Source organism: Equus asinus, chromosome 18 (assembly GCF_041296235.1).
Source record: "Equus asinus isolate D_3611 breed Donkey chromosome 18, EquAss-T2T_v2, whole genome shotgun sequence".
Taxonomy (NCBI): domain Eukaryota; kingdom Metazoa; phylum Chordata; class Mammalia; order Perissodactyla; family Equidae; genus Equus; species Equus asinus.
The window spans coordinates 33,247,371-33,268,920 of NC_091807.1; the positions used below are offsets into that span (position 1 = coordinate 33,247,371).

General features: G+C 49.1%; 1 protein-coding gene and 1 long non-coding RNA gene across 3 annotated transcripts; one reads left to right on the forward strand and one right to left on the reverse strand.

Moving 5' to 3' along the window:
* Positions 1–4,090: 4,090 nt before the first annotated feature.
* CLDN14 (claudin 14) lies at positions 4,091–20,733 on the reverse strand. 2 transcript variants are annotated; one of them, XM_070488842.1, is made up of 2 exons: positions 19,587–20,733; positions 4,091–5,202 (listed from the first exon to the last, which is right to left on the reverse strand). In XM_070488842.1, the coding sequence occupies exon 2, from the start codon at positions 5,153–5,155 to the stop codon at positions 4,445–4,447; it is 711 nt and encodes a 236-aa protein (XP_070344943.1). In that variant the 5' UTR covers positions 5,156–5,202; positions 19,587–20,733; the 3' UTR covers positions 4,091–4,444. The 2 variants fall into 2 exon arrangements, with proteins under 2 accessions (XP_070344943.1, XP_014697080.1); XM_014841594.3 differs by having other exon boundaries at positions 4,092–5,202; positions 19,598–20,328.
* Positions 5,211–14,181, forward strand: LOC139040985 (uncharacterized). The gene is made up of 2 exons (XR_011495405.1): positions 5,211–5,923; positions 12,729–14,181. It is a non-coding gene; the product is annotated as an uncharacterized lncRNA (long non-coding RNA).
* Positions 20,734–21,550: the final 817 nt, after the last annotated feature.

Below are 21,550 nucleotides of genomic sequence, written 5' to 3' on the forward strand. Positions count from 1 at the left end.
TAAGCCCAGCTTCCTCCTCTGTGAAATGAAGCCCATCACAGTGCCTAAGGCCTACGTTACCGTGAAGACTGACAGAGGTAAACACTGCTGCTTGCTCCCTTCTCCTTAGCTTCCAGAATATCCCTCTTTTTGGTTCTCCTCGCTCACTGGGCGTTCCTCATCTGGCTGCTTTGTGGATGTCCCTCGTTCTCGCAGCCCCTGAATGTGAATTGCTCTGCAGCTCAGCTCTCGGCCTCTGATTCCTCATCTATGTTCACTTCCAATGGATCCTTTCTAGCTGTGGGCTCAAATAACATTCCTGGCTGACGGGTCCCCAATTGATCTCTCCCTCATCGCCAGCTTCATATATCTATGAACCCACTTGACATTGCCACTTGAGGCAAACTCAGACCAAACATATGTAAAACGAACTTAATCTACTTTATTAGATGAACATCTTTTCTTTCCAGAATCTTCTTCCGTTCAGAAAATAGTAACCCCATTCTTCCAGTTGATCCAGCCCCAAATCTTGGCATCATCCTTCAAGCCTCTTTCTTTCACACCCCACAACCAAGCTATCGGAAAATCCTACGAGCTCTGCCTTCAGGCACATCCTGATCTCTTCTGCTGCCTGGTCCACACCCACGTCTCTGGCCCGGATTGTCACCATTTATGCTATTCTCTCTGCCTGGCAGTGAGAAAGCAAGGAGGGACCAAGGCAGGGAGAAGCAGGATGGCATGGTGGCCAAGCGTGGGACTTTGAGGCCAGGCATGTAGGCTGCAAATCCTGGCTCCGTCTTCAGTTTACTACTGTTAAGTAATGGACTATTATTAGTTGTCAAATTATTTCCATTTAAGGCAACAGTGGCTGACGTGAAAGCAGGGTTCTCTGGGCAATTTCAGGGGCCATTGATTTCACAAAGTTAAACCCACGAAAGAAATTAGGGTGTGTTATCTAAGAGGGGACATTCGGGTGCTCTAAATATGGGAGAAGAGTGGCTCCATCTCAGGAAGTGGCTTCCCAGAGACTGGGCCTGGGACAAAGGTTATTTCTCTCCAGGGTTCTGGAGGGTGGAAGGTTCCAGTGCCTACTCATACAGAGGGCCAGGGAGGGACTGGGACATGACATGGATGGGCCACGGCCTGGGAGGAGCAATGGGAGGCCCTTTATTAGTACTGGGGCCCTGAGACCTCCTAAGTGCAGGGGGAAGAACCAGAAGACGTGGCTGGCTTTAGACAGCTCTGTAGCAGAGCCAAATTTGATCTGATTTAGAGAAGCAAAGAAATATAGCATTTGTTATCCCATGAGGGTCATGATGTAATTTATATCCATAACAACGGTTTCCTGGAAAACATCAGAGTCTCACGCATGTGTCCTTTTCATTCTGAAATTTGGGGTTATATGGTGTACCTCCTCAAGGAGACCATACTTTTTGTCAAAACAACCTTGGTTAAGACTGCCTAGTCCTTAGGATTTGGGCAGAAACAGGCATCTACCTGATGGCCTTGGCAGTAATGTTGCAAAAGAAGGGATCAAAGGACCTGAGGCTGTTGTCTCAGGAGTGACAAGAGCAAAGAGCAAGAGGAGACTGGGAATTGTGTTCTTAGAGTTACTTGAGGGAGGGAATCAAGGTCTTATTCGGATCAACTTCTCTGCTTTCTAAGGGCATTCAAACTCAGACCTCTGGGTCTGATATCATGTTTCATCTAGTCCAGTGAGAACCCAGTTAACAGAAGCTCTGTGGAGGGATGGTTCTGGAAAGAATCCAATTTGATCATGAAATAATTCTCTTAATTATTTGGAAACAGTCTGGACCTAAAAGTAATTAGACTATAGGTCATGCCTCTACTTGAGTTCATGTATTGCCCCCTGCTTACCTGTCTGGCTTTGAATCCTGCCTCTTTTACCCACTAGCTCTGTGATCCTGGGCAAGTAACTTAATCTCTATGTGCTTTAATTTCCTCCTTTGTAAAATGAGGTTAAGAATAGCATTTATCTCACTGGGTCTCACCTATCTCATTGGACCGAGTTAGTGTGCCTGGCAGGTAGGAAGTGCTCAATAAATGGCGATCACTATCATGAGTAGTTTTTCACCTAAGTAGGAGACAGGGACATCTTTTATTTTAGAAATAACGGAATTCAGAGGAAGAGTTTGAAAAAAAGCTACTTTATCTTTTCTTTAATTTGTAATAGGCCTATTAACTAGAGTAACTTCACTAAACACATCCTAGATGGTGCCCATCAAGGTATGATTCTGTTTTTAGAAGATTTTATTTCTCTTCTTTATTGGTTCAGATTTATTTATTTATTTTTAAAAGATTTTATTTTTTTCCTTTTTCTCCCCAAAGCCCCCCGGTACATAGTTGTGTATATTCTTCGTTGTGGGTCCTTCTAGTTGTGGCATGTGGGACGCTGCCTCAGCGTGGTTTGATGAGCAGTGCCATGTCCGCGCCCAGGATTCGAACCAACAAAACACTGGGCCGCCTGCAGTGGAGCACGCGAACTTAACCACTCGGCCACGGGGCCAGCCCCCAGATTTACCTATTTTTTATAATTTAAAGAGTAGGTTTGAATTTCTTGTTTCATCATAAATAAATCATGACCTCTCTGATCTAAATCCTTAGCCAAATGGAATGGCACATCTCAACCCTCTTAGCTTCACTGTGGTCAAATAAAGGCTAAAATGCACAGCATCCCCTCGTCCCAAACAAAGGTGGCATCTGTTGCTTGGGATCTAGAGGTCAGCAGAAAATAGAAAGGAAATTGTGTGTAGGACTGTTCCTTAAACTCCCACTTTTTAATGTTGCTAGATGGTTTTCATGTTGCTAGGTCTCACCAATGGTGTAGTTTAGTAAGTGTAACAGGTGAAGCCTACAGAATTAGAAGAGGGTCGCTCAGTGCACACTGGTTACTGGAGAGAGCCTCTGCCTGCAGGAGAAGCACGTGGCGGCTGGGTTTCCCACCACCATCTCGACGGCCTGGTCTGAGAGCCTGGAGGACCCCATCAGGAGGAAGCATGAAGTCAGGGCAGCATAAAGTGACCTACAGCCTTGTGGATCCAGGGGTGCTGGGCTGTGAACCCCCGGCCTCCTAACCCTTCTCTAGAAGCCTCTTCTTCTGCCTCCCTCGTCCTGGGGTCTGGGCCTCACCAGGCCACGACAGCAAGCCTGGCCCGCTGGATCCATGTCTGCCACTGACCCACGGTGACTCTCTTCCTTGCAGACAGTGATGGCTGGAGCCCTGGTGGCCTTACTCCAAGACCCATTGAGAATGGAGGGATTTTGTGTAACAGCCGCTCTGTGAGTCAGTCTCAGGCTCAGTCCTCCACAGAGCAGGGTATTTGCCCCCACGTTCAGAGCCTGAGGTTCAGGACAAAGGCAGGAGCAGGACACCATGAGAGCACATCATGGGCAAGACTGTGAAATGGACGGATATAGCACAGGACCAAGCTCCCTGGGCTAGTGGTGGGCTGTGGGTGTGTGAGACCACTTACAGCTCTCTGATCGTGTGACTTAGATCACAGCCAGAGAGCATCATCAGTGTTCTTAAAGTGTGGACATCATCCAGCCCTCCCAGCCCATCTTTCCAGCTAAAGGAACAGTCGACAGACTCTCCTACCTGCTCAGTTGGCAGCTGCCATCATGTCGTGTCCCGAGACAAGAAGGCAGCGACGTCCTGCCTCGGCCCACCGGAGCGAGCAGTGCTTCCAACTGGGCTTCCTGCCAATGCCTGGAGAGTCAAGCCACCAGGCACGGTCTGCGTCGTCTTTTTTTTCTTCTGACTTTTGCTTTCTTGCTAGTGAGAGCCTACTGCTCAGCGGCAGAAAATGACATTGTTTCTACTTTCTGATTTATGGCAATTATCTTTTTCCCAAGGAAGCCCTGTACGTCCGCCCTGCCCTGTACTTCCGCCCTGCCTCTGGCTTTAAGCCAGGATACCATAACTGTGTTTAGTGGGTGTTGCTCAAGCCCGGCCCTCCTCTGATTTTCCCGGCACGCGTGGGTCGTGGTCACTCCCGGAGCGTCCCCATTGCCTTGTGACGCCGAACCTCGACAATGTGCTATGGTTACCAGCACCTTTAGCAGACAGAATAAGAGTCTGGAAACAGAAACGAACGCTATTTCATAAACAACCACATCAAAAGGTTTATTCCTGTATCGCAAACAAACCCCACTGACCAACCCCCCCAAGTCACTTTTTAATTAAATCACCCACATAAATACATATAGTAATAAATACAAAAACAGAAAGGATTTTCTTTGTTTTAGTCTTTGGTATATAGAGCTTTTCTCTTCTTTTTCCCTCTTTCCCTGTTCACGTTTCCCTCCATCTCCTCATGTTCACATTATTCCTTTGGACCAAAAGCAGCCCAAAAGTAAACTGAGTGCCACGGGACCCCTGCAGCAGGGGGCAGTCTGGGTCCTGGCGCCTTTCGGGGCTCAGGGAGGGCCAGGCCCTGGGAACTCACACGTAGTCGTTCAGCCTGTACCCGCTGTGCGAGGCCGAGGTGACCGAGGGGGCCCGGTTGTCCTTGTAGGCGTCGGGTGGCCGGTAGGCGGGCGCCGTGGCCGCTGCGGCCCTGGGCTGGGCCTGGTGGAGCCTGGAGGGCGCCTCGTCCTGGCAGGACAGGCAGAGCAGCGTGCCGCCGATGAGCGAGAGGGACGAGGAGATGAAGCCGAGGTACAGGGCCTGCCCGATCTCGAACTTCATGCCGCTGGGCAGCAGCGGGTTGTAGAAGTTCTGCACCACGTCGTTGGTGGTCCAGGAGACGGCCACCATGCAGAGGAGGCCGGCCAGGATGAAGAGCGCGCCACCCAGCACCGCGAAGGTGGTCTTGGCGGGCGTGCCCTTGGCGCAGCGCGTGCACTTCATGCCCACCACGGCGCAGGCGCAGGCCACGCCCGACAGCAGGCAGGAGATGACCATGAGCGCCCGGGCCGCCTGCAGGTCGCGGGGCAGCGCCAGCAGCGAGCGGTAGATCTGGCACTGGTAGATGCCCGTGCTGTGCCACACGCACTCCATCCACAGCCCCTTCAGGTAGGACACGGCCGTCAGGATGTTGGTGCCCACGTGCGCCGTCCTGCGCCAGTGCGGCAGGATGGTGGTGATCAGCGTGCCCACCAGGCCCAGGAAGCTGAGCACGAAGCCCAGGAGCTGCACGGCCGTGTTGGCCATGGCCCCGCAGGCCGGCTGCCGCGCTCACTCAGGCACCTGCTGGAGTCCTAATGAACCGGGGAGGCGGGGCAGGAAGAGAAAGGAAATGGGTTAAATATTATCTCAATGCATTTATTTCTGCCACTGAAACTGAGTTTTCCATAGGCAGTTGGTACCACAATTAACATACTTTTTAAAATAGTTTCGGAGACTTCATGGGGTGAAAGAATAAGCTGCTTGTCTAAGACACTTTCCCTGGAAGGCTAGAACTAGAAGGGATGTGCAGAAATCTGGCTGGCCTGCCCTTCTTAAGGACCCCAGGGAAGGACACTCCAGAGCCCGCATTCCCATCTCTCAGCACTTACCAACTGCGTGGGAAGTTCTACCTTATGTCTGCCCTCAAACATTTCTGTTGCCTTTGAATCTCATTTCCTTCTGTCTGGTCAGTCATGGGTTCAATTGTGAAATCAACAAACGGACTGACAAGTGTTAAACTGTGTGCCCCTAAGACTTACGAAATAGATGTAGACTGCCTGTCAGCATGAAATGTTTTCTGAATGTGGGCAACTTCCCTATGCGCTGAGCTAGGGAGAGGTTTACCCTCATAGGCAGGTCAGATGCTGCCTTCCAGAATCCCAGAGCTGGATGTGAACTTAGAGATTGTCCACTGATGCCAGGGGGCAGGAATGACCAAGGTCACCAGCTCCTTAGGTGCTGCGACCAGGACCACAAACCAACCACCCTCCGCCTCTGGGCAGGGTGCCTCCCCTCATGCTGCTCTGCAGAAGGGTGAGCTTGTTGCAAATCAAAGGCTGCCACTGGCTTTCAGGGAAATGGGAACTCGGAGCTATTGCAGAGATTTTAAAAAATTCTAACTATGGCAAAATCCAGAACACTTTTTAGGGGCAAAGACCCCAGACCTATGTAGTGCCAGGCATATAGGGGAAATATTAAGAGGGAGGATGGAGAGAGGCAGTGAGGGAGGGAGGTGGGAGGCAGGGAAAATGACAGGAGGAAGGGAGGAAGGATGGAAGGGAGAGAGGGAGAGCAGAAATACCTGAGTGGACACCACTAGCTCCTCTCTCCTGCCTGGGGCAGGATAAGGAGCAAAAAACAGAGAATCAGGCATCCTGGGCATGGTGCCGCCCCCACCTGCTGGGTGACTGGGGGCCCCTCTCTGGGGCTCAGCTCCTCCTGTTTAAAACGAGAGAGCTGGACTTCATTGCCCCAAAGCATCTTCTCGTTCTGAAGGGAGAAAAGGGAGCCTTTTCTACTGATGACAAGTCACTTCAGTTTCCCAAACCAGCGAAGAATTCAGTAGGCTGCAGAGGAATGTTCTGCAATTAAGTGTGGGAAGGCTGCAGGGAGCAAAACCTGCACTGGCAGGGCGTCTCCCTCGCAACACGGATGCTCATGGTGATGTCTTCAGGGGCCCCCAGGCCTTCTTGTCTTTAATCCTGGGTCTGTTGTAAAGAAATCCGCTATGAAATCACGAGGAAGGGTTTGGTTAGTAAAAGCAAGTGATGCTTCCACTGGGGGCCTGCATGATCGTCTCACTGGATTTAAAAATATACACAGGGCTTGAATGTCTTAGCGTTGTAGGAGGTAATCCTTAGTTCTGTCCTGGTTAACAAACAAACAAAACTAGGTGACAACCTGGTGCTGGACAGGACGTGCAGTGGTCTTGGGGGGGAGGGGGTGGTCGAGGTTAGGGTTTTTGCTGATGTTTTAAATGATTATTTGCTCAGGACCCAGTTCTCTTCATGCACGCTGCATGCTGATTGGCCTCATGCATCTTGTCACAATGCTGGCTTTAGACTCCGCATGAAGTCTTCTTTCCCCTGCTCAGTAAGCACTCACTCTGTGCAGGTGCTAGGGAGACCCGCACAGTCCCTGCTGCCCAGGGAAGGGAGGGACTGGCTGTCCTGGGGTCACTGTCGGGGAGAAGGCAGGGCTCACAGGAGGACCGCTCTGATGTTTGGGGCCAGAGCACCTGCCACCGACCTACTGGATGCACCGGGCATCTGAGACGAGCTGACACCGAGAGCCCAATTTATCAGGCCTGAGCGATGCCAGGGGCCAAGCACTGACATATGCTGCCCGGTGTATTCCCCACAATAACCCAGTAAAGTGGGGACTGTCACCATCCCTGTGTTACAGATGGGGAAACTGAGTGCAGGGGATGAAAGTTCCATGCCTAGGCTCACTAGTATTTTCCGTGGTTTAATTCCTCCTTCACACTCTGTCTTTCTCAAGCAGGTAGGACTGAAGTTAGAGGGAGGGCGTAGTAGTGCTGTCATCAATGTTTTCTGGAGAGTGGACTCTCCTCCCTGAAGACGTCTCAGAACACTGGCCTGGATCCCTTTGCAATGGTTCAGGTAGCCAGGGTGGCCAAGTGTCCCCGTGTGCTGAGGACTGAGAGGTTGCACAGCACTGGGGACTTGGCAGTGCTGAAACTGGGACAGTCCCAGGCAAACCAGCACGGTCGGTTTCTCCAGGTAGCCAGGAGGCTGCCGATTTCTCCAAATGGCTCTGAGATCCATCCAGTCCTGCTTGAGGCTGCCCCCAGGCTGACGGCTGCCCGGGCTGTCCCTGGTCCAGGGCATTCTGAGGCTTCTCACAGCTCTTGCTTGTCAAGGTCAATCATTAAGTATCCTGATCCTAAAGAATGCGGCGTAGGGGCCAGGGCTGCTTGACCCCGTTAGTCTAGGGAAGTGGACCAGAGGTTTATTGGAGGTCTAAATATTTATGGAGAGCAGTGACTGCTAATTTTAGAAACCATTAGGTTGCTATTTTTAAACTTGTGCTGGAAGGATTTGCTAATTTAAGAAGTGAGTGTTAATGAGCCCCCGACTCCCAGACACTGGCCCCCCCAACCCCCTTCCCCTGTAGTTTCCAGCAGCTGCTACTGGCATCAGGTCATAATTCACCTTCCCAACAACCACTTTTCACTTTGGGGCCAGTGGATGGAAAAACAACGTCAAAGGAACGCATCTCCTTGGAAACCACATAAAACTCATCCCTGATGCTCTGGAAGGAACTTGCCCCGGCATGGCCTCCCAGAAGGATGCAGTGCGTGTGGGGCTCCACTGGCCGTGCTGAAGGCCTGCAGGTGGCTTCACCTATGGGCGCCCCTTTTCCTGCAGACATGTGTACTTGTGGAAACATTTGCTAGAGAGCTGTGAGTCCAAGACAAATATGGTTCTAAAAATCAAGTTCCAAAAAGACCTTGACAGGCTGAGTGGGTGGGGCTGAATGTGACGAGATGAGGCATTCCAGGAATACATGTTGGGTCCTGCCTTTGGGTTCACGGAGCCCTCAAAGCACCCTCCTGGGTGGGCAGTAGGTGGCTTAGTTGCCTGTGCAAGCAGGATTTAGGGCAGTGTTTGCCACGGAATGCTTCTTGAAAGGCTGCATTTGCAGGCTGCCTGGTGTGGAAGATATAAATGCTAGGTAGGTTTGTGAAAAGCTAGTAACTGTAGGACTTCTGGTTGCTGGTAATATGCAAATGTGCATCCAGAAAAGTCTCCTGTGCAGCATTTCCTAAACTTATTTGACTATGACATCCTCCCCCCACTTTCCCAAGAGGCAACTTGAAGTCAAACCCCTTCGGCAAGTGGACTTAGAGGATGCAAGTCCCTTGAAAGTTTAATGGAGCAACAATGTGATGGGGTTGCTATAAAAAAAGACAGTTTGATTTTCGAGAGGAGTGAATGAGCACAAAGAGGAGTGCCAACAGGACGCTCTGATTTGCCCCCAACAGAGTCTCAGAAAACCCCAGGGCTGTAAAGCAATGTGAAAATCTGCGAAGGGCAGCTGCGAAAAACACCCAAGCTGCTGTCAGCCCCTCCAACTGGATCTGGGTTTATGAGCACCCGATCTGAAAGGCAAGGGTTTCTTTTTTTTCATATAAACTTTTATGTTGTCTCCTTCCTCTGTTGTCTGTGAGCTATATTCTTTTTAAAGGAAAGAATAATAATTTTTTTAAAAGGCAGGAATCTATAGCACATGGTAGAGCTCTCTCCAGCGAGTTCACCTCCCAGCCCACCTGGACCCCAGCTGTGTCAACTCTGGAGCTTTGTTTTTGAATTAGGTATCATTTCAACAGCGGTGGCCAGTGGGGATAGCCTGGCCAGGACAAGGGACAGATGTATTATTGGCCTAGCCTCTGCTCCTGCTTTCTCACTGTTCAGTGTCCCTGGGCCCCTACGATGAATAGCTTTCCTGTGGACACATAGCTCCTTTGCTCTTTTCCACCCACAGTGCTGAAGGAAATGTCAGACCCGGGGTGGGAGCGGTCCAGGTTGTACGTGGGGAAGCAGGGCTCGAGCCAGGCGTGTTAGAAGTTTCTTTACCCAGAACCACCCGGGGCACTCTTGTTTGGGTGAAGAGTCAGACGATTTGGCCATTCGAGCCTCTTTTCAGCTTCTGACTACCCTGCAGTCAGAGCAGATTTGGAGCACTTGGCAATGGGCCAGGGCACACACGTCTGCCCCCAGGGCTGCTGAAGTGGTGTGGGCGCCATTGTGAAGACAGCTTAAAACTCTGCTTCCTAGAGCTTTCTCAGGAAAATGAAGAGCTGCCTTTAAACGGACATGGTCCTTGGACCTTGAAAGAATGCAGAGTTGCCTCAGCTTAGATGGTCAGCAATTTAAGAATATGTCTGTTTTGGGGCTGGCCCCGGGGTTGAGGGGGCTGAGTTCGTGCGCTCCACTTCGGCAGCCCAGGGTTTCACCAGTTCGGATCCTGGGCATGGACATGGCACTGCCCATCAGGCCATGCTGAGGCGGCGTCCCACATGCCACAACCAGAAGGACCCACAACTAGAAAACCAGAATATACAAGTATGCACTGGGGGGCTTTGGGGAGAAAAAGAAGAAGAAGAAAAAGAATAATGTCTATTTCAAAAAACTGTCAGTCCTTGCTGTCACCCCAACCAGACTGCCTCTTCATTATTGTGTAGATATTTAATAAATGCTAGAATTTGGAAACTAAGAATAAATGCAAGGTAGATTTGGATTTACCTAAATGAGATAAATTAGCAAAAATACCCAACATGAGAAAAGAAAATGACTTTTATGCTATATCAGAATGAAATAACTCCAATTGGCATTTCCTAAATACTTACTGGATACTGTATTTCTTAATAATGTACAAAGCAAATGGACCTCTTTCCTAGAAGCTTAGGTATACTCTGGAGGCACTATTTTAGTCCGTCTTACACAAATATATAAGAATTATGAAAAGTCATCAAGTAATACCTTGGAAAAACCATTTCATATTCATTTAGCATCCTAAAAACTGTGGGTTTTTTGGCTCTAAAAATGAAGTTTCCTTCTTTACTATTCCAAACTTTCTGTAACTTTCCCTGGGTTATTTCCAGACTGGCAGGCATCTGTATTTTAAATTTATGAGAACTTCTATGCTGTCTACACCCAGTGCAGAAGAAACTCAGTCTTTCTGAGAGGCAGAGACAGAATGATTATGTGGCCAACTTATTCCTACCTTGATGGTTAGGGCTTGCTGGTCTTATTCAGAAAGACCAATGTGAAATATCTTGCCCAAGTCATATAGAAATGACAATTTATAGGTTAAATGTTTCCCCTCTCTTTTGGATGAGTAAAGAAAAATCTATTTTTCAGAACAAGAACTGGTTGTGGGAAAAGCCTGTGTTATTACAAATGAAAGTCACGGTATTTGGTTAAATAATGGCAGAGGCCATTTTCAACTCAGCAAGATTGCACAAGCTATTGGTTTAGTGAAAAATACAAGTTTAAGTTACCACGGCCATAAGAATTCTAAACCATTTCCCAGGAGGCATTATTTCTCTAATTTCAACTCACCAAATTTCATTAGAATGCATTAACAATGCCGTAGATCACACATTTTAAAATGAAATTATTCAGTTTCATTTACTAAAATACACTGGTGCCTTTGCATAGCCGTTTTCCCTGACAAGACAGCAGCGTAGATTTGCTGTGTTATTGTTTTCATTTGTCAAGGTACAGGTGACTAAAAACTTGCTATACAAGAGAAATATTAGAAAAGTGAAAAAACATGAGTTATAAGGATATTTTCTGAAGTCTTAAATGATGTTTAGATGACTAATAGCTAAGATGTTCTATGGGAAAGCTTTCTATAAGGGATGTTGTGGATTAAATTGTGTCTCTCCAAAATAATATGTTCACGTCCTAACCCCGAGCACCTCAGAACGTGACCTTATTTGGAAATAGGGTGGTTGCAAACGTGATTAATTAAGATGAGGTTATGTTGGAGTATGGTAGGCCCCTAACCAGTAAGCCTGGTGTCTTTATAAGAAGATGGCCATGTGAAAACAGAGAAATAAGGAAGATGGCATGTGAAGACGGAGGCAGAGATTGGAGTGATGCATCTACAAGCCAAGGAATGCCAAGGATTTCCAGCAACCGCCAGAGGCTAGGAGAGAGGCACGGAACAGAGCCTCCCTCAGAGGCTTCAGCAGGAACCAACCCTGCCAACGCCTTGACTTCAGCCTTCTGGCCTCCAGAACTGGGAGAGAATAAGTTTCTGTTGTTTGAAGCCACCTAGTTTGTGGTACTTTCTTATGGCATCCCTAGGGAACCAAGACGGGCACTAGCTGAATGGCAGCATGGGGAGTTACTCATGTGAAAAAAGCACTCATGTCTGAATAGGGCAAGTCGGTCCCCTTCCAGAACAGGCACTGAGAACAGTATAGTGGCTTTGCATCTGTTGTGGAAAACAACAAAGCAGTGGTTAGCTTCATGTCCCAAAGTGTGGAGGACAGAATCCAGGGGGAGGTTAGAGGACATGGAGAAGGAAGAATTTGGAAGGCCCTCTGTCCTTGCGAAAACTCAAGAACAAGTGCCAACTATAGTAAGCAACCCATACGGCGATCAAATGACTTGGCTTCTCCAGATTGGAAAAGTGTATGAATCCATTGATTCCTCAAAGAGTCTGGGGGGCTCAGTTCTCCAGTCTGTATGTAATTGGGTGGGCTGGCCTTTTCAGGCTAGATGTCTGGTTTTCTTAAATCAACAGGTCTTGGTTTCATAGACCATAAAAACCCAAATTTGGGGTGCAGGCCAAGTTTGGATAAGATGACTCAGACAGCTGCCCAGGCTCTCCCTTGGAAATCCAGTTGAGCTCAGTGGGGCCTCCCTTTGGGTCTTCCATCAAAGCAGAAATGAAAACAAGCAGCAGGACATTGTCCCAGCTGGGCTGGAAACCTCCATGAATAAGATAACTCTTCTCGGAATTTTCTAAGCCTGTGAAAATGATTTATTTGAGCACTGAACTGGGACTATATTGCGGTGATTAAAAATGTGGTGTCAAATGAAAACCTAAGACAAAATTTGCTAATGCTAACTAAGAAGCAGTTAAAAGGGATGTTTAATGCTCATTCTCTGTAAATTTAGCCTTTTGAGCCCGGGTGCACAGAAGCTGTTAGTTATTAATGATAAGAGTAAAAACAATCACAGCTGAATTTACTGCATGTTTACGATATGTCAGATATGTGCTAAGTGCTTCCTTTGGTAGGGACTTAGTTAATCCTTTAACAAATCTATAATGTGCATGTTGTTGTCCTCATTTACAGATGGAGAAACTGAGGCTTAGAGAGGTTAAGTAACTTGTCCGAGGTCACACACGGGCTGAATCAGGGAGAACAAATAGGAGACTCTTGTGATCATCCAGGTAAGAGATGCTGGCAATGACAAACGTGGGTGCTGAGGAGAGGTTGGTTTCTAGAAACATTTGAAGTGAGACTGGCAGGGTCTGCTGATGGTTTAGCTGTGGCTGTGAGAGACAGGTGTCAAAAACAGCCCTAAGGTTTCTGTCTTGGGCAACTGGAAGAATGCAGTTGCCATTTATTGAGGGTATGAAGACAGTGGTGGGGGGTGGGGGGAAGATCTGGGTTTGGAGGGTGAAGGGCAGAAAAGAAGAGTTTGCTGTGGATGTGTTGAGTTTAAGATGGCTGTCACCACCCAGGTGGGGATACCAATGGTTGGATATGTGAGTGCAGAGTTCAGAGAGGGGACTGAACTGGAGAAGTCTATTTGGGACTCAACAGCATTGACATGGGATTGAAAACCGTGAGACTGGATGAGAACCCTTAGGAAGTGGGTATAGACAGGGAAGAGCAGGAGCCTGACCGGTGACTCCAGCAACCCTCCAACATCAAAGATTGGAGTGATGAGGAGGAACCAGCCATGGGGCATATGGAGTTGCTGGGGGATGAAAGGAGGCAACCCAGAGGGAGAGGGGTGAGTGAGGACAGAGTTCCAAGTTGGAGAGAGTGATCCACTGTGTCAAGACATCAGATAAATAAGTAATCTGAGTACTGAGAAATGATCATTGGATTTAGCAAGATGAAGGCAAGTGGAGACCTTGATAAGCATAGTTTCGGTGGAGTGATTGGAATGGGTTCAAGAGAGAATCAGGACAGGGGTACATGAGCCCAGAGAATTCTTTCAAGGACTTGGACCATCAAGGGGAACCAGGAAATGAGGCAACTGTTGTAGGATGGGAGTTCTTAATCTGGGGTCCAGGGCCCATCTAATTCAGGGTACCTGTCAACTTGGGTGGGAAAAAGAAGTTGCATGTTTTATTTCATCATCCTCTCACTGAAAATTAGCATTTCCTTGTATTATGAATAGGGGCAGCCATCTACAGCAATGTTACCAGCGCCTAGAACTTCATCACCGATAGAAATCACGGAGAGATGGTATTGCATTACAGGTGTTGCAGATACCTGGACAGACCATTTGCCTTTGTTATGATTTCAAAATGACTGTAGTTATAAGACCCCTGCTAGGTCTTGTAATATAATCCATTAATACAGGAACACATAAATTACTATGAACAAAATAGTTTTAAAATATTTTAACTGTATTTCAAGGCAATTGGCTTCCTTTATAATCCTGTGTACTAGTTTATACACTTAAAAGCATTGTTTGGAGACGAGATACATAAGACTTCAATAGATTGCCAAAGGGACCCAGCACAAAACAAACAACCAGTCCAGTAAACAGCAACATCAGTAAAAAAAACCAACAAAAAAGTTAGGAACCGTTGCCAGTGGGATGTCCGGTCAAGGGAGGATTTTTGTCCTGTTTTGTTATTTGTTGAAGATGAGAAGCATGTTTGAGGGCCTTTGGAGATGATCCAGTAAGAAGGGAGACATTGGTGATGTGGTAGAGATGTTCTTGAATGGAGGACAGTAGGGACTCTGGGATGCAACTAGAGAGGTTGGCTCAGACCAAGTGCAGACTGTTCATTCCAGGACAGGAGGGAGGCCAATGCAGGGAGCCTGGACATGTGGCAGTGGGCACCTGTGGGTGTGCTCAGATTGCTCCAGTATCCTCAGGGAAATAGGAAGCACGATGATGTGTTGGGAAGGAGGATGGGGAAGGAGGTGTTGGAGGTGTGGGTAGAGAGAGAAGGGCTTTCCTGGGCACGTAGGACAGCAGCAGCACGTTTGGACTCAGACAAGGTCAGCAGCAGGTGCCTGTGGGAGGCAAGTGGTCACGAGGGTACAACGAGACCATCAGCTGCCTTCTCCAGCACAGTCGGCAGCACTGTGTGGGCCCCAAGAGGACAAAGGGCTGGACTGAATTCAGTTGGGACTTTTATAGGAGAAAATGATGAAAGGAGATGAGTGTGTATACAGAGGAGTGAGTCTCACGGTGGATGGTGGAATTGACACTGGGAAGGGGGGAAGTGAGGACATGAAGGAATGAGCAGGAAGGACAGGTGGTGGTGGCTGGAGACTGGCACGCTCATCACTGCGATGATGGTGGGTAATGGCAAGCAGTAGAGTAAGACCATGGCAAGGCCGGGACCACCGGGGAGGGTGGAATAAAAGGCTGGTAGGAGAGGAGGTGGAGAAGCTGGTGGGAAGGACCACCCGTGGACATAGAGCCACCGCGAATTACTTAGGACAATCTGTAATCTGATTGTTTCACCATTGTTTTTGAGGTTTCATTTCCCTGATTGTTGACTTAATTTCTGCCTGTGAAGGTGAGAGAAAGAGAAACAGGGCTGGAAAGAGGACCGGCACAGAAGTGTGCATGTCTACTAAGTACTCTGCTTGCTCATGGTCAAGCAAATCTTGGCATAGGTCTTAGTTCTGCTCTTTATGTCTTTTATTCACTGGATTGCCATGTGAAAAACATATTGTTCCTAGAATTTAGCTTTCAATTTCTTTTTTCATAAGCCACCCCTCTTTCCTCATTATCTGACACCTGTACTTCTCTGTAGAGCGAGAGGCTAACGAAGGACTATGGCTTTGCACTTTGGAGGATAGGATCCAAGACACTGGGGGTGGGGAAATGATATCTGAACTGCGCCGGGAAATGCACAGACCGCATTCTTGGATGTGTGACCCCAGATAACTCGACAGATGAAATAAATTACGATTTAAGTTCTTTGCTTTTCTCCTTCTCCTCTTTCACTCATCCTTGCGGGGCCAGTCTCTGCGGGAAGGGAGCTTCCTGGTGTGTGGGTGGGGAGAGGTAGCTGGCCCTCACCCAGGCTGGAGGCTGCTCTGCTCTGGTTTCACCCTCCTGCTCCCCCAACTCTGCGCCTTCCAGCCAAGTACAGTAACCTGAATCCAGTGGCTCTCCACCCTGCAATGTGTCAGCATCACTTGGAGAGCTTTAAAAAGATCCGATGCCCTGGCCACCCCTGGGAGGATGATCCATTGATTGGGGTGGGGTCCACACATGGGCACTGTTGAGCCCTGCCCCCAGGTGATTTGGATGGGCAGCTAGGTTTGAGAACCACTGTCCTCATTGATGTGACTTGGGAAGGTCCTACCAGGAGCCTTAAAAGAGTTTGAAACTCTTTAGCAGAGTCACAGTACAAATGTCTGTTCCACTCACGGGCTCTGCCTGTTGACTCTGGGCCTTCTCTGGGCTCTCCCAATGTGGGGACACTTGTGCCCAGACTGGTCTTCTCACTGTCCCCAGAGTGTTTTCGGCTCTCCCTGTAAGCCTTTGCCCTCACACTGTGTCTGCCTCAGATCCCCTTCTCCATTCACACGTCCTACCTGTGTGAGTCCCATACTTTGCCCTTCCTTGACCCCAAGCCCCACCTACCCCCATTCTTCTTCTTTGACAGCCAAGCACCTAGAAAGAGGCAATTTCCCTATTCACCCCTCTGCCATCTGGCTCCTGCCCTCCAGCGCCCTCCCCAGAAGCCTGTTCTTACCAGCCATGTCCTCTTTCTGGGACCCCAGCCCCTCTTGGGCACTCGGCCCACCTCATGTGTTAATCTTGGCCAAGAAGTTACCCTGCAGGCATTGATATTTTCCTGGATGGCCCCTGAAAACAAAACCCCTCCTGGCCGTGGCCCCCACAGTGATACTCGCAGTATAAGACCATGACCAGGTAGGGGCCGGCCCCATGGATGAGTGGTTAAGTTTGCACGCTTCGCTTCGGCATCCTAGGGTTTCGCCAGTTCGGATCCTGGGCATGGACATGGCACTGCTCATGAGGCCATGCTGAGGAGGCGTCCTGCATGCCACAACTAGAAGAACCTACAACTAAAAATGCACAGCTAAGGGCTTTGGGGAGAAGAAGGAAAAATCAAATCTTTAAAAGAAAACAACAAAAAAAGAACATGACCAGGTCAGTCCTCGGGGGGAGGCCAGTGCTACTTTGATGTACGTGTTTTTAAAACATTTAAGAAGTTTAGAATTAATTGTGTGAGGTATGAGATTTCGGGTAGCAGAAGTCCTTGTAAAAGCAAAGGCCCTGTGGATGAAATAGCGAGGTGTTTCCAGCTTAGTCTTCACACATATGCACAGGGCCACATCGTGCATTTTCTCTGAAGGGTACATGGTGCTGTTGGTTACCCTTGCTCTCAGGATTGGTTACATAATTTGCAGAACCTGGTGCAAAATGAAAATGTGGGGCTCCTTCTTCAGAAGTTAAGAATTTCAAAGTGGCGACCACAGCGCATTCACCCAATCGCAGGGCCCTCTGAGCTTAGGGTCCTACGGGACCCCACAGGGTGCGGGCCCGTGAAGCCTGCCCTGCCGGTTAAGGACAGACCCAGGAACTAGACACTGGGACTTTTCCTCCCCTAAACCAATGAGTGCATCTAGTTTAAATGTTGAAAGGAATAGGAGACACTTTTGCAGTGTTCTGCAGAATAAAAAATATGGTTTCATATGTTTATTTTTTCTTCATTTAAGTGTAGCCCAGATGCCTCTGTAAATAGCTGCCAAGGAGGAGCCTTTTGAAAACAAAGCTATGGCTGGTCTCCTGTGCCCCAGAACGGCCGCCAGTGGAAACAGACCTGGTGTTCGAAACCTCAGTTTTCATTTCTCTCTTGTTCCAGGGAGGCTGTAGGTGCGTGGGCGTGGGTGTGAGCATCCAAGTCTGGAGGGAACAGCCGCCTCTGGGTCTGGAGGGAACAGCCGCCTCTGGGTGGCCTGCTTCTTCACCCTAGAGACTTTGCTTGAGGCCTCCTTGCTCTCCGGCAGGGCTCAGCCCCCGGGGAGAGAAGCAGACAAGGTCCTGAGTCCCAGCTTCTCCCTTCTTTCCTTTCACAGAGTCACTCTGCAACAGAGGCTCTCTTAGGGCGAGTCTTGGGCACCCTCCCAGCAGATGACCCCCAGTGGAAAATTCCCTGTGCATTGCTGCTGTTGGCCACCCAGGGAAAAGCCTGTGGTCCTGGCAGCCACTCGTCCTGCAAAGGGTGTGAGGACCTGCTACCTGAGTAAGGAGCATGAAGATCAGCTGGAGGGAGGAAGGTTTGGGTTTAAAAGTGCCAAGAATCACTCCTGAACTGGCAAGATTGACTGTCTGCATTTTAAAAACGACATCGCTGGAAGCCTTGAAAACAGGCCTTTAGACTTCTTGTTCTGTGTAATGGAAGATATTCTCTGATACAAGAGAGAAAATGATTTTTTTTTTTTGAGGAAGATTAGCCCTGAGATAACTACTGCTAATCCTCCTCTTTTTGCTAAGGAAGCCTGGCCCTGAGCTAACATCCATGCCCATCTTCCTCTGCTTTATATATGAGACGCCTATCAGAGCATGGCTTTTGCCAAGCGGTACCGTGTCTGCACCCGGGATCCAAACTGGCAAACCCCGGGCCGCCGAGAAGCAAAATGTGCAAACTCAACCACTGTGCCACCGGGCCGGCCTCGAGAAAATGAGTTTTTGAAAACAAAAATTGACATTCAATTTTATTGGTCTTTAATTTTAAAATGCTAACTGGAAAATGGGAAATATTTATAGTAACATTTTCATGGCACTAAAGAAAGAACTAGTTTCTTTCTTTTTACAGATTTCTCTGCAGATGCTTAAGAAGAGATGCATGACAGAGATGGGTAAGTTAAACACAGTAAGCTTAAGAGATTTGCAAAGCAGATGGAGCCAGATAAGAATGGAGGCTGGCTGCAAGTCTGACTAATTTGGGCAAACAGCTCAGCCTTACATGAGTCACCTGGCTGTCAACATCATAACAGCTGCTTCCCAGAGCTGTCTGGAAGATGCTAAGATAATACATGGAAAAACCTGTGATCCCTATAAGGAAGGACACCCAGCAAATGCAAGGTGTGTGCTACCGAAGTTTATCATCATTGCAGATAAATCTGTTCCCGATTCCATTTGAAGCCAATGCAGGCACCAGAGCTGAGCCCAGACCCAGAGCTGAGATGCTGGGAGAGTGCGATGATGGGGCTAGCCTTTGGTTTCCCAAGACTTCAAAACTAACCCTAGTGATTAAGAGATTTTTGGCCTTGAGAACTGCAGGAATTAAATCTCGTGGTGGTAAAGTGGAACCAAAAGCCAGTGCCCAGAGTGGCTCCAAGGACCCACTCAGGGCGCTAATCCAGGGTCTCTGTCTACTTGGCCTTGGCCCTCCCACCCATCCTGGGAAGACCGTGGCAGCTGTTGGGGATGTGGGCTTGGAGGTGGTTGAAGGACTAACTCATGTATCCAATTGCAGGCAATTTCCCCTCTTCAGGACCATTTCTTACCCTTATTAAGAGAGATCTCTAACTTGCCCTCCCCTTCTCCCCTGCCGATGTCTGTGTGCATTGGTGGGGAGCCGGGGGGCTCCCAAGTCTGGAAACTCTGAACATTCACGGCACACAGAGGGCAGTGACAACAGGCTCCCCAAGCTGACGCTCTCTCCCAACACTCGACAGGTTCAGTCCTTGCTCCCAGACCCAGGCCTGGCCAGCGATGAAAGAGTTTTGCCCAAACACTCAGGAACCGGATTCTTGTCCTTCCTGGCTCATTAGGAGCCCGGCTCCCTCACACCCGGCTGCTTGGGTCCCACGGGACCCCCAGGCCCAGCTGCAGCCGCCTTTCTGCAAAGGGGTTATGACCACCTCGTCTAGAGAACTCTCACCTGCCCACAGACCCGACCGGCGGGGCCCTCACAGCCCCAACACAAACGACTGTCAACCCCAAACCCTCCCAACTCATAGCCTCACCCCAAACTCACGTGCAGAGGCCCATCCGTCTCCTGAGCCCCTTGTGGGGCTGCTCTGGAACCCGGCTGGGCACTGGCCTGTGTGAAAAAAGGACTCTGCAGGGACGATGCTGCCCTCCTGTCTTCCCGCTTCCACCGACTGGAAGCTTCAAGGCCAGGGTAACTGAGAAAAAGTGTCTAGACAATTACTGTGTTCTTTGAGAAGGGCCTGTGTGGGCACATGTGTCATTTGGTTGGATGGTTAACTGCCCCGTGGACGACAGGAGGCAGCTGGGCCAAGGCAGACATTCAGGACCAACCAGAAATGTCATATCTGCACTTTGGAAAAATGCCTGATACATCTGAGCATAGTCACCGCCTCCCTAAAACACCCTCTGGTGACTCGCAGGGGCTGGCAAGATAAAACCTTGACCGCCCAGCCCGGCGTTGACGGCCGTGCACAGTCCAGCGCAGCCCATCTGCCCTCGCTCCCTGCACCGGGCGATTGGCTGTGCGCACCCAGTCCTCTACGTCCTTGCTCACGGCTCCCCAGCGAACGGTGCAATTCCTGCCGATGGCTAAAGACCCCCAGCGGATCCCCTCCTGCTGCCCTGACCTCTCGTCCTCCTCTGAGCCCGTCACCTGGCTGTTGTCCCCATACTGCTTTGGACTTTTATCATATTGGGCAACTCTGAGTTTCTCAACCTGTAGGCTGCTGTGGGCTTTGGACGCATGCCAGGGAATTTCAATCAACGTGCAACTGTTTTTTGGTTTTTGTTTTTTTTGGGGGGGGTTACAAGTGCAGATATGGGCAGTTGAATGATTTCTGTGGGTAGAGTGGGGAGCTGGGTGGGTCATGGAGCCTGGGTGGAACGAGGGGCAATTTGTTACTAGTTGGAGACAGGAGACATGGTGAAGGAAATGGCTTTCTTGGGACATGTGAGAAGAACGCTTGAGAGTCCCACAGGCTGGGGATAGTTCTTCTGAAAGTTCGGACAGTGCCTGAAGGTGGCCCAGGGAACTGGGCCGTGCTGGGGAGGCCTCCAGCCCCTTCAGGTGTGCTGCTGGCCTTTCTGGGACTCAGCATCGCTGAGAACCATGGTTTAACTTGCCATGTGTGCCTGTGCCTTCCTCATGGATTCCATGGAGATTCTCCAAGGGCAGGGACTCGGACTTCTGCGCTCGTCCATCCGGGTGGCTTTGGTTGGTGCTTTAAAAAAGGCCCAGCACAGGAACTCGTGTGGGCAAATGGTCCTGGGCGTGAACCAGAGCCTGTGCCTGTGTCCTTGGCAACGGGATGGTGACGGCAGAGGAGGGGAGCGTCCTGGGACAGTGCTGGGAACCCGGGGCAGGAGTTCAGAGTGTCTGTTAAGTATTAGTGATGGATTGATCCACAACCCAAATCCAAAAAGCTGTTTTGTTTGTTTGTTTCTTCTCTGGAAGTGACCGTCATAAACAAAATCTTCTTTAGTTCAGGGTCATTCCTACATCTAGATCCTTTTCTATTTAGTAAATATCATATGTAGTAAAATGTGCCCACGCTACCTATAATTTTATGCTGGGATTTTTTTGGGGAATTTTTGTAATTTTGCCTTTGGAGTGATTTGGCTACAAGTAATACATTTAATTTACAGCTGCCTTTAATTCTTGGCACTCATTGTGTGTTCTTGGGAAACCCTGCAGAGAGAGAAAATGCAAACCCCAGATTGTCTTAAAATATTATGATACTTTTAGGAATACTACATTTAACAATGCATGAAGTGGGCATAATGTTATGTTTTGTAGACTTTCATTAAGCCTTTATTCATCTTGATTTTCACTGGGACAATTCATTCCTGTTATGGGCTGAAGTGGGAAAGTTCCCAAGCCCATGGCCCTGGCCGGTGGCTCCTGATGGACAAAAGAGACTTTCCTGGGCCAGAGAGCAAAGTCACAGGGACACTGTGTGACTCAGTCTCAGTATAAAGATATCGATTCACTTTTCAC

What these genes read in the sequence shown, in the direction of transcription:
- CLDN14 (XM_070488842.1), bottom strand. Translation starts at nt 5,155, where the DNA reads ATGGCCAACACGGCCGTGCAGCTCCTGGGCTTCGTGCTCAGCTTCCTG.